We start from the raw sequence: 15,804 nt of genomic DNA, 5'->3' as shown, positions 1-15,804 counted from the left end.
TGGTTAGCTGTTTCAAGGATAGAAAAAAAGAGGAATAAAGAGAAATGAACAGTAAGGAGTCTGTTTGACAGAATGTCAAGTTCCTTTAGTGTCAGACTGACTAATATGCACAGTGCACAAACATATATTATGTAAACAAAAACTGTGCTTAATCGTTTGACAGCCCTAATATATATAAAACCAGTTGTACTCGACCCCTAGTCAATATGGGTACACAAATAAAAAATACATATTGCACTTTTAATACTGACCGTAAAATATTTATTGAAAATGGCAGGTACAAAGTCAAAGGTCAAGTAAACCAAAGGACAAATATAAAAGCAGTAGAAAATAACTTATCCAACCGCTGACTGTCTTTGGAGTCTCACATTGCAACTGTAAATCTTTGGCATCTTTATTACACAGAGTAATTGAAATACTGTGCATTTTCATAAAACAAAATAAATAGATATTGGAGCAATTTGGGGACGGGGGGATGGTTTTTAGGAGGATAAAGCTGTTATTTATTGTTATGATATGTACAGCCATTTTCTGTAAATTAATTTATTTCATGGTTCACATTTTAGTATATATGATAGTTAAAAAAACAAAAACTTAACTCTTTGTAAATGTCTGCAGGTAATGTCTTTGGTTTTATTTCTCAGTTAAGTAGTTCTTGTTGTTATTTCTTACCCCAATATCATTACTTTTTTGGGGTATATTTTGTTTGTCATCAAATGTTCAGTAAAAGTATAAATAAATTGGATCATGTTAGCCAGTGAAAATATGATACATGTGACCACACACTGTGATATGGAAAAATCACATTAATTCACAGTGTTTGCACTGGATGTCTTTGAGAATCACAGCATTGTAATGAAGCACCTCATCAAGTGGAGTTTGTTGACATCCATCTTTTTCTCTACACATGGCATTTTACCCCCACTGCAACTCCACGTACCTCACATTTAACAAAATAAGACAAATGCTATAAATAAGAGTATTAAGCTGATTGTCTGTTTTAACAATTCACAAATGATGCTGGTGATATCGCACAATATTTTAGGACCAAGTTTTATGTCAACTAAAACACATTTTTTATCAGTTTCATAACCCACGGTTTAAATATTGGATATAAAATCTTACTGATCCATATCAGGCTTGTAGCTTTTAATAAAGCTACTCTGAGATGCATCTTTTCCTAATTATACGTTTTTTTCTGAATCACACCATACTGTAGTGGACAAGAAGTGTTGCAGGAAAACATGTAGCAGTTTCAATTTCCTTAGCATTGCACTCTGGGACCATTGCCTGTGGTTTGATAGGGGCAACAGATGATAGTAAGTTTGGGCAGAGGTTTAAACAGGAGCTTGTTTCCTATAGTCTCCATCAGATAATAACTTAAACCTCTCCATTCATAAATTTAGGATTCTTCCTTATGTTATGCCTGTTGTTCAACGCAATTTTTAAGCGTTTGGTTGGCTTCCATCAAAAACTCGAACATCAGTTATCAATAAGAAGCATTTTAGGAGAAACGACTGTGTGCAGGATCAGTCTGAAATGGCCTCAAATTGACGTGACATGCCACGTCCCCCTTTAATCCTCCACCTAATCTTTCCTGACTCAGTGGGACAAAACATCTGAGGTGAGATGGGTCCAGCCTATCAGTGATGGCCTTCTCTCATGTTTAGGAGTGAAGGGGAGGTGGTGTTCTTCTAAGCAGGCTGTTTGGACCCATACAGTTTTGCGGTTGAAGATTAGTGGCCTCCTCCACTTCGGTTCTCCCCATAGATCCAGTCCAGCACGATGAACGTCAAGCTCATGGACATGAAGATGAAGCCCAGAGCGGTGAAACAAGCAGCCTGAAGTGGAAGAAAACTATGAACTTATGATGTCTGAGAACTGAGGCGACGTTGAATTCACATCCTTGTCCGTAATTCAAAATGTGTTCAGAATGCGAGTCCGCGACTTACTTGGATCTTTGGCCTTGAATTCATTGGCTCCTGCTCTGTGGAAACGATACGGATGTAAAACAGACCCGGCAGGATGAAGATCAGGCTCGGAGCAGAGGTTGCACCTGTAAAAAAACAATAAAGCTGTCATTTATAATACTAAAGGGTATTAAAGTAATGCATTCAATGTAAGAAACTTGAATTCTCTGTAAGTGGCTTATATGCAATTGGATACATTTTCTTTATCCACTCACCGATGATGCCGAAGATGTCACGAATATTGGGCACGAAGATGACGAGCAGGTTCACAACGAAAAGCAGACACAATGCAATGAGGACGTGACGCACCCAGTGGAAAGGCTTATCAGGGAACAGAAGCTGCATAATAGCTCTGCGAATCTGAAAGCGAAACAAGACAAAGACCAAAATTAAATCTCAATCATTATCATCATCAGTTATAAGTTTGTTTGTGCATAATATTGACAAGTAATAAGCAAAAAGGTTGGGCAGGTAACATTTGTCCCATTACCGGGAAGAGAACAACAGGAACAGTTAAAGTGACGGCCACCAGCACTGCCAGACGCACACACAGAATGAGAATATCCAGGGGATCCACCTTGCTGTAGGTGTGCAGAAGTTCCGCCTCTGTATTCACTGGTTCAAACAGGGAAAATAACATTCATTGCCAATAACTTTAGACATTTTTAGATGGCAAACAACATGATTATTGTAAAACAAATATAGCAGGAGTATCTATGAGACTAACCTATAACCAGAAAGAATTAAGAGACCTTTTCAAAATGATCTTTTAGTTTTTCTGAATGTACTATCTCTAGTTATGTGTGTAGGTAAGACAATATTTACAAAATATAGAAACTATATTTCTCCAAAATGTCTAATAAAAGTATTGTTTCTATTTGCATTTATTTTCAGAAAATTTAAACTGGAGAAAGAGGTCAAAATAACAGAAAAGATACTCTGTATTTTTTCCAGACCTCAAATTTAGCAAAGAAAACAAGTTCATATTCACTTTTAAGCATCATCAGTGATATTTGTACTTGTACAGTATTAAGAAAAAGTTAAGATTTAGATTTTTAAAACAGTTTCCGTGTGTCTTGTTATGCTGTCAGTCTTTCACATTGCTGTTGGATGACTTTGTCACTCCTGAGGTCTGATTTTGTTGAAATTCAACAGACGCTGGACTGTAATGGCCACAATACATCTAGAAATGCTGATTAAATGAAAATGTGTAATGGTCTCTTAATTTTTTCAGCGGCAGTATAAGCAATGCCTATGGCTTTATTTAAGTGTACATGGCTAAAAGGAAAGGAAATTATTCTTGATTGACAGCTTCTGTAAAATCATCAAATAATCTCAATCAATTCCTAAAATTAATGTCTTGTATTTAAAGGGTAACTCAGATGAAAAATGAAGTAATTTAACGCAAGTAATTTAACATCTGTATGAGGTCCCTTTTTCCCAAAATGAAAATTAAGGTTTATTTGGTTGCGTTCTGACTCCTCCTTACATTGCAACGCAACTAAACATAGGAGCCACATGACTGTGCATCTGGTGTCAGCATCACTAGTATTTATCCTGTATCACAAGAGTCACGTGGACAATTTTATGATGTCTTTACGCAGTGTCAGCGCTTTGATGATCAGTTGTTTTGCAGTCTAAGGAGGAGTCAGAAAGCTTCCAAAAACGACCTTGATTTGAGGTCATACAGATGTTTAAGTACTTGAGGGTGTGCAATTAATGGCAGAATATTCTTTTTTGTCTGAGTTACCCTTTAAAAATTTATTTTGGGGTAAAATAAGGGTAGCAATTGAAATGGTACATCAGCCTGATCTCACAGGAATTTGTAACTATTTTATGAGGTGGCTAATTCGTATAAATTTGCATGACGTGAATCATACAAAAACTTAATAAAGGAAAAAGAATAATGAAGTTCCATCTCTAACCATTACTGCAGGAAGTGAAATCTGACAAAATCTTATGAATTCCCACAAACTTCGTAAAACAGTCACAAATTGCTGTGAGATTGTTTGGGTGCATTAATTTCTTGGCTGACATGCAGCATTGGACATGATTTTTGTTAATTTAAAATCCAGAGTGCTTACAATAAAAGGTGAGGTAGCCAAAGATGGCAGTGAGCAGATACATGACAAACATCCCCAGGATGGACACGTTGGCAATGGCCTGCATGCGTCTCTTTGTAGGACTAAAAGTGTCAAAACAACAACCATAAAGACCGTAAACAACCCAAAATAAACAACCCAGATTTACTTTTGACTCATATTTCCCTTTTCCAACAAAGAAACAGAAACACTTCCTGTTCAATCAGATAAACATGGTGTTTGCAGAAACAAGTCTTATCTTACATTATCGTAACGTAGAAAAGAGATTTAAACATATTCAGGGTCTAAATTCATTCTTTGGGACATGACACAGTATTGAATGCTTTTGTATGTATATTTTCCTCCCTCAGTAAGTGTCTATCAAAAGAATGAACAAGTATTTTATTTTCAATTGGGAACACTTTCAATATGTTTTTCAGAGCATGTGTGATCTGAACATACTTGCGCAGTTCAGTGTAGATGGGCAGCACCTCAGGGTGGCACACGAAAGCAAAAGCCAAAATTGGAACAGTGTAGGCCGTCTGCAAGACAAACAGAATAGCTGTCCTTACACTTATATCATACTGAAAGTAACATCACAACTGAAGTCAATGACAACATTATTCAACATGTATATACAAAGCATTTCACTCATGTTAGGAACAGGTCTAAAAGCTCTGCTGTAAGAAAATAGTCCTCGGTTGCAGGTCATAAAGAGTTAAAGCAACGCTTGCAATGTCCTGACCTGCTGGTTGATGGTAAAGTATTGTGCTTCACATTCGCCATCAATAGATATGTTTTCGGCAGTGTGGTTTGTGAAACCGTCGAAAGGACAGGGGATGTTAAACTTCTTATAGATGACCTGTGGAGTGAGAGAGAAAGTGTAAATAAATCAAGTATCACATGGTGGAAAAGAGAAATAATGAGGCACGCCTCTCTGAATTTCTCATTGGTCAACATCAGAGGCATTTAAATATTCTCCATATAGGGAAGTGGGTGGAGTATCGCATTTGTCAACCATTGCATTTTTCTTCTACATCCTCTTGAATCAAAACATTTTAATTGAACTGTAGAATTTATAGAACTTTTATATTTTTAGTTCATATATTCATTATAGCCTAATTTTAATTGCTTACAGCACTAATGTCGATCTTTACAACGCTACTGTCTATCTTTACAAGAACAGTACACAAGACAGAAGCCACAAGCCACAAGTCAACATCTTATCTTATAAGTCGACACCTCCCACAACACTTACTGAAATCAGAAAGAAGACCATACACGACAGAGAGAAGCCACTGGTGTAGCCCAGGTACCCTGCAAAACCCACAACCATTAATCCAATACCAGCTCGCTACCTGTGATTTGGATATGTTACAAATCATACTGTATATCTTAAACCAGATCATTAACATGAGATTTAATAAACCACAGCGAAATGCTCAATAAAATAATTCTGAATAAAATAAGAAAACGTGTAAGCAGTTCAAACACAGAGCAGAATGGCTTACCAAGTTGTCTCATCAAAGCAAGTGGCAAAATGACACATATGGACACAACGACGATCAGATAGTTGCCGTTCAGGAACCATTCACTTAAATAAAAGATAATTAAAATCTACATTTAAACTTGATCCAGTGTGAAAGTTAATCTTTTTTTATGTACTGTATATTTCAGCAACACATTGTGGATTTGGAACGCTCTAAATCATGTCCAGACTAAGAGTATTAGTGATGTTAGTAAAAGAAGGATTAAATAAACAATGAGACCGTAATACTACTGGTTTAACAGATGACATTTTGTACGGAGACGCTTTTATTTGTTTTGCATGTTACTTTGGATTACCAAAGAAAAATGTTATTACATTTTTTGGTACATTTAATTAGATTTATTGTGGGATCAGGGGAAAAGCAGATGTTTTTCTCACCCATTGCTGTGCTGAAGACCAAGGAAAGTTTGAATGACCAGAGGTAACTCATACTTCACAATGAAGAGGTAGCTAGACATTGCTAAAAGAAAAAGAAGGTATATCATGAGCAGTTTGGCCATATTATCAACCATATTTTTAAATGACTAAGAGTGAGTCAATATTTACTGTATGATTTTCTTGCTTTTGCAAAACACAAAAGAAGATATTTTGAGGAATGTGAACAACAGCGATACCCATTGACTTCATTGGTTTTGAGTCCATACAATTGATGTGAATGGGTTCTGCCGTCGTTTGGTTACTAACATTCATCAAAATATCATAGTTTGTGTTCTGCAGATTAAAGAAGACAATACAAGCTTAAAATGACAAGAGTAAATGATGACAGAATTAAAAATTTTGGGTGAACTATCCCTTTAAATCAGACGTATACTGTATATCACATAGGGCCAATAATAGGGGGGCCTCAGAAAAGAATGGTGCCCACAGGACTCATAATCCGACCTTGGCCATGGCAGTAATAAATAGACTGTAGCCTAATGTGAACTACAAAACCACAGTCTGTCTGGCACTAACTTTAGAGTGGCAACGACATTACAAATATATTGCAATACCACAGGCGGGACAATAAAACTTTTGTTACATGGTCTGAGAGGGGACGTTATGTAAAACTGCCATGCTAATATTTCATGCCACACCCATAAGTGCCCATACTGTACATTACTTGTGTAAATTGCTAGAAAATCACATGAAGGTATTTGTAAATTCCTTCTTTATACAGCCTTTACAAATATAAATGCATGATGCTTTTGATTTAATACCAACTATACTGAATATAATTATGGTAAGACTTGTCATTAGTGTAAGGGCCTGCTATTACTGTATTTTCTTACAATATTCAAACAGTAAAATGGAAAAACAGAGCACTCCAACTGACCACCAATGTTGTGTATGGTTATTATAACAGCTGCCAGTATTTTGCCTGGTTGTCCAAAGGCGCGCATGCCAAGTTGTTCATAAGCGCGAATCCCTGTACAGAAAACAAAACATGTTAGTTATTAAATGATTCGATGAACCCACCCACTCAAATGTTAGATATATTGTTACATGAAATTACATATATGAGAAATAACTGTTTACACAGAAATATAAATTTTATAATTATTTCAATAAAAGTGACTAACTGAGACTCTCAAAACTAAGACATTTCAAATCACATTATCGGCCATACCCACAACCCCTGCACTCTTCAGCAAAAGATGGACAGAGTATGATGACAGGACAGCAATGGACGTCAACAAGATCCTATGGAGAAAAGATGACACTTTAAATGTGGAGTAATGTAAAAACAAACGCTGTATGAATTCTTTGACTGATACTGTTTATACATTTTTACTTATTAGGTGCAAGGCATGTTGTCTTTGCTTCAAACGTTCAAATTGTTTACGGCAGAGATTTAATTCTGTTTTATCCTGACATGCTCCAGTTCTCCTGGACCACAAACACAAGCAGCCTACCAAAGCTATGGAAACATGTACATGCAATATAGAATATGTGCTTTGCTCAAATCCTTGACCTTCTTCTAACATTAGTCATGAAACACCTGCACATGTCACATGCAATGAATTGAGGGATCGCATCTTTCAAATGTGTTTTTACTCTGCTAATCATACCCAGGCTGTAAAGATATACAGAAAATTAGACATTATAACGATATGATAAAGCCAACAGATGTCAGGTCCTTGGGTGGACAATTTGGGAAAGGGAATACTGCAACATTTTGTATATAAGAACCATGACAGGATAACACATCAACTATTAAGACACAGAGAGGATTTAAAGTCACTCACAAGAAAAGGACAATACCAGTGTTGGACATGGCATAGGACAGTCCCAAAATCCCACTGCCCATGATGGCATTGCTGAGGTTGAAGACAGACATTCCAAATGAGGTCTTTCCTTCAAACTGACAGAAAAAAACTGATATCAGTGGAAAAACAAGAGAAAAATTGCTTCTCGCAAACAGCACGAATTCTTATCTTACATCTGTAAACTGAGGTGGTTTTCCGCCATCACTCTTGTGTGGTAAAAACTCCTCCTGTTCAGTTGACTCCCTTTGTGTAACAGAAAACAAACCCAAAATTAAATAGCTAATGGTTTATAATAGCTTGTAAAACAATTATCAAGATCAAAATAGCTTATTAAACAATTATCATGTTCACACTGTGAACACTTCCTCTTTGTTATCACTTTTGTAGGCAACAGTAAGTGAGAGATAAAAAAACATTGGAGGAAGATCACCTTTAAGAAATTGTGGTTTCTGAGAAGACGACACTTTTCAACTTTGTAAAATCAATTAAGATGTTGTTTGGTTACCAACATTTTTCAAAATATGTTATTTTGTGTTTGGGAGAACAATTGCTTTACCAGTTTTTATCATGAATGAAATATATTTTTTGACCTTAAACCCAAGGTGGAAGCTAATGAAATGAGGGCTCTTGTGGTATCCTGAAAAATGTCCCAATCCCTTGAAAATGTATATTTCTGCGTTCAATGTTTTCCAGGCTAATTTTACATGAACACAAATATTTACGTAAACATACATTTCCAGTTTTCTAAAGATGTATATTTCAGGAACAAACGGTGTGTCTGTTTTGGTTGAGAGATTTTTGGTGTGCATACAGGTCAACAGAAAATGGACAAAATAATGAAGAACACATACCCCTCTTCAAGCTGTTCAAAGTCTTGGTGGTGACCGTTTGTCAGTTTCTGAAGTTCCATTGTGCTTTTCTTTCCTTCTTTCTTTCTTTAATAAGTAAGGTTGTCCTGTTAAGATGAGTGGTGGGTTTTCTTTTTATCTGCAAGAAAGATAAAAACCAGCATTTCATCAGTTTAGATTAAATTACTACAAAAATAAGTAATAACACAATTTGTAAACTTTGTACCAATCTCAGTTAATAAATGTGCGGCTCAGCCTCCATTGATTTACTATTTAGGCGCCTTTTCCAATATTCTATCTCTTGTAATTCAATAAGAGAACGTGAGAGCGGTCAAGATGTAGTGGATTGTTCAGGAAACATGAGGTCCATGTGTCCAATTCCCACTACTTCTATTCTGATTGGCTGTTAAGTGTTCGGGCAGATAACTGTTTAAAGGGTTAAAAGTGCACAAGGGTCTCTGACAATCTGTAACTGTAGGTTGATTTCTTTATTTTGTACTTTTTAACTACGTAGAGGAACATTTAAATATGAACGCTGAAATTACAGTACAACTTTAGAGAAATCATGTATGCAAAACACTGCTGTAGCATTTATGGGTGTTACGTATGCATTTCACACATCTCCTGTCAAAAACATTATTTGTTACAACAGGCCATTCTTGATATTGCTAAATGGCGGTTTGGAGCCATGGCCCATGTTTGACATAAATGTCCTTTTATGTTATTGGTTTTTGTGTTGCATGTCACTCATCTCCCGAGGGGGGAAGAGATCAAATCTTTTCTGACTGACAAGAGTGATGGAAACAGCCTCCAGATAGAAGCTACCATTCAGCATTCTGTACGTCTTGTAGACAATGTGTGAATATGGTGGTGAGAATTTGTGTCTTATTAAAGTTTGCACATATTGATTGAAGACTACGTCTGTTCTTCGTAATTCTGTCTGACATCAACCAATTCTCTTTTATTACTCAGTAGCTATCTGATAACTGATCAGATGGTTCAGTTGTTGAAATTTACGGGATCTGTTCTACTTGCTTGGAATAAAGGTGCATATGTATAGTAACCCACACAGCAGTATGTGACTCAACAAACTCTACTAGAAATGTTTCTTGTCGCATGTATGCGACTTATCTCACACTGTCACCAATACACAAAAGAAGAAAGAAAATTATATGGTAATGACAGGTTGACACTACAAAAAACTATGTAAACAAATATCAGATCTGGTGCGTGTAGGACACTGCGAAAGACTGTGGGAGGGAGCTAAACAGGGGTGCATCTGAAATTCAGTCACATTCAGTTGAATACGTGGCTCTGGTTTGAGGTTTGGAGAGTATCCAGCGCTCCCTGGCAGATTGAGTTCCCAGGCTGCCGTTCCAGTACAACCTTGTACACTTGTGTGAGCCAGATAAGATTTGTTGTAATAACAAACTGCCAACACATGGTGATTCACATATCGGTCTTTCCTCACATGCATCAAAGAAATCTTGCAATAGCTTTATAAAATGTAAAGTATCTAAGTTTAAGTATGTTACCATGTGACTTTATGGGGTAACTGAGACTTTGAATAGTTTTGTGAGTATCCTGACTGCATCTGAAACTGCAGTGCATATTTAGTTAAACACTAGGTGACATTTAAAAGGACAAAATCATTGCAAATCATGACCTTATAATTATTATAAATGGTTGGCCATTAGCAATTGGCATACACACATCAGAAGTCATACTTGTAGGAACAGCACTGCCATACTAATGGAACTTTACCTTATTAATAGATTGTCGACATGCAATTACTAAAAGTTAGCATCCAGTTGCAAACCTAAGATGCTGACCTTTTGTACTGTGCCTTGGTAAAATTCCACAAAGCATAGCAAAATGAATGTGTCATACATCAGAGTGAATGGCGAATCTAAAAATCTGCTTTGGGCAATTGCATAATCTGTAACGTTGTTATAGCTAATGCCAAATGTACGCATATGACTATAATTATACAGTAACATTTTAAATAGAGTTGTATACGTTAACATGCAGAGTAAACGCATTAGCAGACAAGGAGCAAAACAGTTTTTCAGCATTTATTTATTTTTGTTAATGTTAGCTATTAGCTAAATTATTGCTATATGCAATTGTTTATGTTAACCTAATGTTAACAGTTTAAACTGTTTGATTTAAATACGTATAAATATGAACTACGACTAATAAAGGCTATAAAGGTAGGGTTCATTGTTAGTTCATTGCGTGTTAGCTAATGCATTAGCTAAAATTTAAACAAACACAATCATATTTTAAAGTGTTAGTAATCACACAAATAATGTAGCATTGTGGAGTCATGTTTTGGAAAGCCACTCCATTTAGTCTCAAAACAATTATTCTTTCTACTGAAAGTTTTTATATTGCTACTATTATTTTGTCTACGTATACAAAGAATAGTGTTAAAAAATACAAAAACTTCCCAACATTCACAGGTGGTGCTTAAGCGATCGTTTACCCAAAAATTTTAATGCTGTCATCATTTACTCACCCTCTTATCATTTCAAACCGGCTTGACTTTCTTTCTTCTGCAGAACATAAAAGAAGACATTTCTGGGTTATTTTAAGGTTGGTAACCGGAGCCCATTCGCTTGCATTGGTTTTGTGTCCATACGATAGTAGTGAATGGGTGACAGCGCTATTCAGTTACCAACTTTCTTCAAAATATCTTCTTTTGTGATGACACTTTTCACAAAGTGTGTTATTTGCACAGATTCAATGCAGTGGCATTTTAGAAATAACATACAGTGATAAATAACATAATAAGCATGCAGTAATAAAAAAACACTGTAGTTCAAAGGAATGACAAATGCACGTGGCATGACTGAATAAGAATCTACAATCATGATATAAAACTGAAAAAAACTTCAAGTTTAACCAGTAAGTACATTTTGTTCCGTCACAATGTTGACATGACTAATTGGAGTAATGTTTATCAGAACAACATTCCAAAAACAGGCATGTGTTACGCTTCACAAACCCTAGGCAAATGATTCCTTCATACACATCACTGACAAGAATAACTGAGAATTCCTTCTAACTTGCCGACTTCTTGCTGTTAGACCTACTAACAGCAAAAACCTTCCCAGCATCCATGGAAAAATCCATTATAAATCGCAGACTTTGCTGCATAATGTCACACTCACGCCATATGCCAAGCATTTTACTCAGAAGGCCTACATGGAAGAGAAAGAAATGTTAACCTCTCAAGTACAGAGACCACCTTTCCAATATGTGCCTGATCAAGTGTGAAAAACTAGTGTGACCGGATTTTCTGTTACCTGGGGCAGTTTACCTTACAGCGGCACTGGTTGACTGTTTTATAATCCCACATTTTTTTATTTCTAAGTGTTACATGGCCAACCGTTTAATAAGACTCAATAAGTTATTTGTTTAACCTTTTAAGCACTTAGTTAAACCGTTCAAGGTGGGCTGTGGATACACTGAGGGGTAGAGAGAGAGAGAGAGAGAGAGAGAGAGAGAGAGAGAGAGAGAGAGAGAGAGAGAGAGTGGGGGAGGGGGAGTAAGAGAATAGTAGGGTGAGGAGTATGTTAGAAAGCATAACTTACTTAACCCTTTACTTGCTTCTAGAGAATTAAATGTAAACAGATAGTTAACTCTTAATTTGTTCTGTTGAACACAAAAGAAGATTTTTGAGGAATGTACGGATGCAAACTGCTTTGGGCCACTTTTGACTAACATTGCAATATTTCCTACTATGGTAGTCAATGGTTGCCAAGAACTGTTTGGCAATGAGCATTCTTCCAAATATGTTGCTCTGTGTTCTTTAGAACAAAGAATTTATACAGATTTGGAACAACTCAATAAATGATGACAGATTTTATTTTCTGGGTGACCTGCCCCTTTAAAGATGGCAAATAAACAAAATGCGTGACTTTTAGTCTATTTATATGTTTGAAACAATATGTACTGTGGTAGACTTAAAAATGGACTAAATGTGTGACAAATAAATATTTGCATTTATTTTGACAGATTTTAGTGTATGGGTAATAACTGGGATGGAACCAAAGGCTATTGGCTATTTAAAAAATGTGAAAAGCTCTTTAAACATGTAAATCCCCTGTCAATACCAATACAATAGGAAATATGTTTGACACAATATGCTGTGGTAGACTTAAAAATTCACTAAATGTGTGACAAATAAATATTTGCATTTATTTTGACAGATTTTAGTGTATGGGTAATAACTGGGATGGAACAAAAGGCTATTATTGGCTATTTAAAAAATGTGAAAAGCTCTTTAAACATGTAAATCCCCTGTCAATACCAATACAATAGGAAATATGTTTGACACAATATGCTGTGATAGACTTAAAAATTAACTAAATGTGTGACAAAATAAATATCTGCATTTATTTTGACAGATTCTAGTGTATGGGTAATAAATGGGATGGAACCAAAGGCTATTAGCTATTTAAAAAAATGTGAAAAGCTCTTTAATCATGTAAATCCCCTGTCAATACCAATACAATAGGAAATATTTCAACAAAGGGAGGAAACAAAGACCAAAAATCTTTACATTATATTTGCAAACCAAACATTACAACAAGTATGCAGTGTCCCTGAGAGAGAGAGAGAGCATTTTAACAGATTTCGTGGCGCTATTGTGGACAGAATGTGCCCATCTGTCACCATCTATACTTTTCTCAGTCAGAGCTAAACAACTCTCTAAACTCTCTCTCCCCATTGCACTCACATTCCTTACTTTGCCTTTCGTCCATTTCCTGAAGTCCCTCCCTCATTCTCTACAGACTCTATACGTCAACCTCTTACACTTCTGCCATCCATTTTACAGCCTTGACTGGAGGTGTATTAAAGCACACAAGTGCTCTTTTATGGCAGACGCATCTACTTGACCATGCTTTACTTTCCAGAGTACCTCCCTGGGGACAATATGATCTCCTCTACTCAGGGGCCGCAACATCTGTGCAGCAAAACTTCAAGCGAATTGGATATAAAAGTATGTTTACAGTCTCATATAGTGAAACAACAGAAGCCAAAGTTAAAAGGCAGATCTGGTCATTGTGTCGATGCATTGTTGCACTCATTGATCTTTCTTCAGAATCATTTCCCCCGGTTCTTGCAGTTGCATTCAATATGACCAGGACATCCGTTTAAACCTGCTAAGGAAACCCCTTGAGTTTAATCAATGGTGTGGGTCACAACTTCTGCATCTATATTGTGCTTTAAGCAGCCATGTCAGAAAATGACACATTCCTTTTCGTTTTTCACTTGAGAATGATTTCCTCAAATTTTCCTTTCTGATAAGAGTGGGGTGCCGACACATTATGTGATATGATGTTTTTGTATTCATAAAGTGAGGTCTTTTTGTGGCTAGCCATTGTAAAGTTTACAACCACAGAATTTGTTAGCATAACGATATCATTCAAAAACATAGTGAAGTTATGAATTCCAGCCATATAAAAAAATAAACGTCCTTGTTGGGCACTTTGTTTATCTGGTTCAAATTTGAACTTTCACATAAACAGTTAAAATTACCAGCTCTACAGTTGCAGCATTAAACAGCATATTTATATTAATCTTTCTATACCATAGCCGAGTATATATCTAACTATCACTCTTTCAACTAACTTTTTATAGCAACGTCAGATACTTTCATACTTGTATACATTAAATGTTTGCAGTCTTTCACTAGACCACAACGGTTTACTGAGGGTTAATGAGATTTTATGTCTCTTTTCCAAATGCTTTAAATGTTCACAGAAAGTGAAAACATGTACAAAAAAACTATTTGCACTTATTAAGTAGTCCAATAAAGGTTGAAAATGATACTTTTTAACGTAAACAGACTTCCTTCTTACTTTACACTGAGGTGCACTATTACCTATCAATGACAAATATGACTTTCCCCTTAAGAGATCTGAGGCTGGACAGCTCTATGTGTCTCAAATTCAGTCCTTAGAGATATAAATAATGGTATCTGTACATAACAGTACAGAAACAACTTCATTTATGAGCAACAGCAAGACTGTTTTAAGCATTATTTGTAAGAGAAGGTAAACATACGGTGTGGTGTACTTCAACAGTTTCCTCCAAACCTTTATGTATGTCGGATTGTTGGCAAATGGTCACTTTATTTTTCATATTTTTTTATGTGTTTACACCACTCTCAAACAAAACTCTCAATGCACGAGCACGTCTTGGCAATACTACACTGCACACAATATCATGTAATGCCCTTTTATATATGGGTCGAGTTAATTCTAGCCCTGCGATGCACGATATCACATAACGTCAGTGTGAATAAAGTGATTTTCTTTACACCCCATGCATTTTTTCATGCATTTTAGGCAGTAAATAAAAGATCCCAAGATCTTTAAACCCAAACAAATCTTTACAATTGTGCAGAAAAGTCATGAAGAGCAATTGTCTTGAATGGTTAGTTAAGTAACCAGGTTTAAAAACACCTTAAGTGTATGATTGTGTTAACAAAAAATATTTAAAGCTTTAAAGCCATGAAGCCTTTACTGTCAAAACCAGCAGTGTGGTTTTATAGCCCATGTGTTCAAGCAATACAGATCTCAGAAAAGAAAAACTCCTCACCCTTTTAAATGCCAAATGTTGTTTTCTCAAAGGCAGCACTGTTGCTTTTATTCCGGTTGTAGTAAGGTTTATGTAGAGCCAAGATAGAAAGAGAGAGAATACACTGTGAACTTACTGAAGAGTGTAGGGCAGAAGCAAGGGTGGGAAGCACATGGGAGGAAAAATCCCTGAAAGGGGGGAGGGAGCTTCTCCAATACAGTCTCAAATTTCTTGTGATGTCATGTACAAGTATCTGCTGATCTCTGTTAAGACAAGAGACAGTTCAGTTTTTCAATGGGCTATCTGTCTTTGTTTTACTGCTTGTACTTGTTACATGTCATGCAATTCACAAGCAGATTCACGGTTTGATATGAGAGAAGAACTGAAATAGTTTACGCTGGTAAAAGATAGATTCTAGAAAATAGTAAAGTAAGTTATGTTCTTCTGTTGCGTGTGTGGCAAGAAATGCATTTTTATTGTGCATTCCAATAAATATGAATCAAACTGCACTTG

The 15,804-nt window shown here is 36.1% G+C and overlaps 1 protein-coding gene across 2 annotated transcripts; it reads right to left on the bottom strand.

Moving 5' to 3' along the window:
• Window positions 1-234: 234 nt before the first annotated feature.
• slc38a5b (solute carrier family 38 member 5b) lies at window positions 235-15,448 on the bottom strand. Of its 2 annotated transcripts, XM_079466629.1 has the most exons (17): window positions 15,313-15,448; window positions 11,219-11,255; window positions 8,701-8,836; window positions 8,023-8,092; window positions 7,829-7,944; window positions 7,210-7,283; window positions 6,916-7,008; window positions 5,979-6,060; window positions 5,563-5,645; window positions 5,310-5,368; window positions 4,797-4,913; window positions 4,514-4,593; window positions 4,055-4,155; window positions 2,461-2,585; window positions 2,186-2,330; window positions 1,953-2,056; window positions 241-1,841 (listed from the first exon to the last, which is right to left on the bottom strand). In XM_079466629.1, exons 3-17 carry the CDS (start codon window positions 8,757-8,759, stop codon window positions 1,737-1,739), a joined length of 1,413 nt encoding a protein of 470 aa, XP_079322755.1. In that variant the 5' UTR covers window positions 8,760-8,836; window positions 11,219-11,255; window positions 15,313-15,448; the 3' UTR covers window positions 241-1,736. The 2 variants fall into 2 exon arrangements, with proteins under 2 accessions (XP_079322754.1, XP_079322755.1); XM_079466628.1 differs by lacking the exon at window positions 11,219-11,255 and having other exon boundaries at window positions 235-1,841.
• Between the last annotated feature and the right edge of the window lie 356 nt (window positions 15,449-15,804).

Source organism: Barbatula barbatula (assembly GCF_947034865.1).
Source record: "Barbatula barbatula genome assembly, chromosome: 11".
NCBI classification, from domain to species: domain Eukaryota; kingdom Metazoa; phylum Chordata; class Actinopteri; order Cypriniformes; family Nemacheilidae; genus Barbatula; species Barbatula barbatula.
The sequence above is the reverse complement of the archived record's forward strand: the minus strand, read 5'-3'. Positions and strand labels throughout refer to the sequence as shown.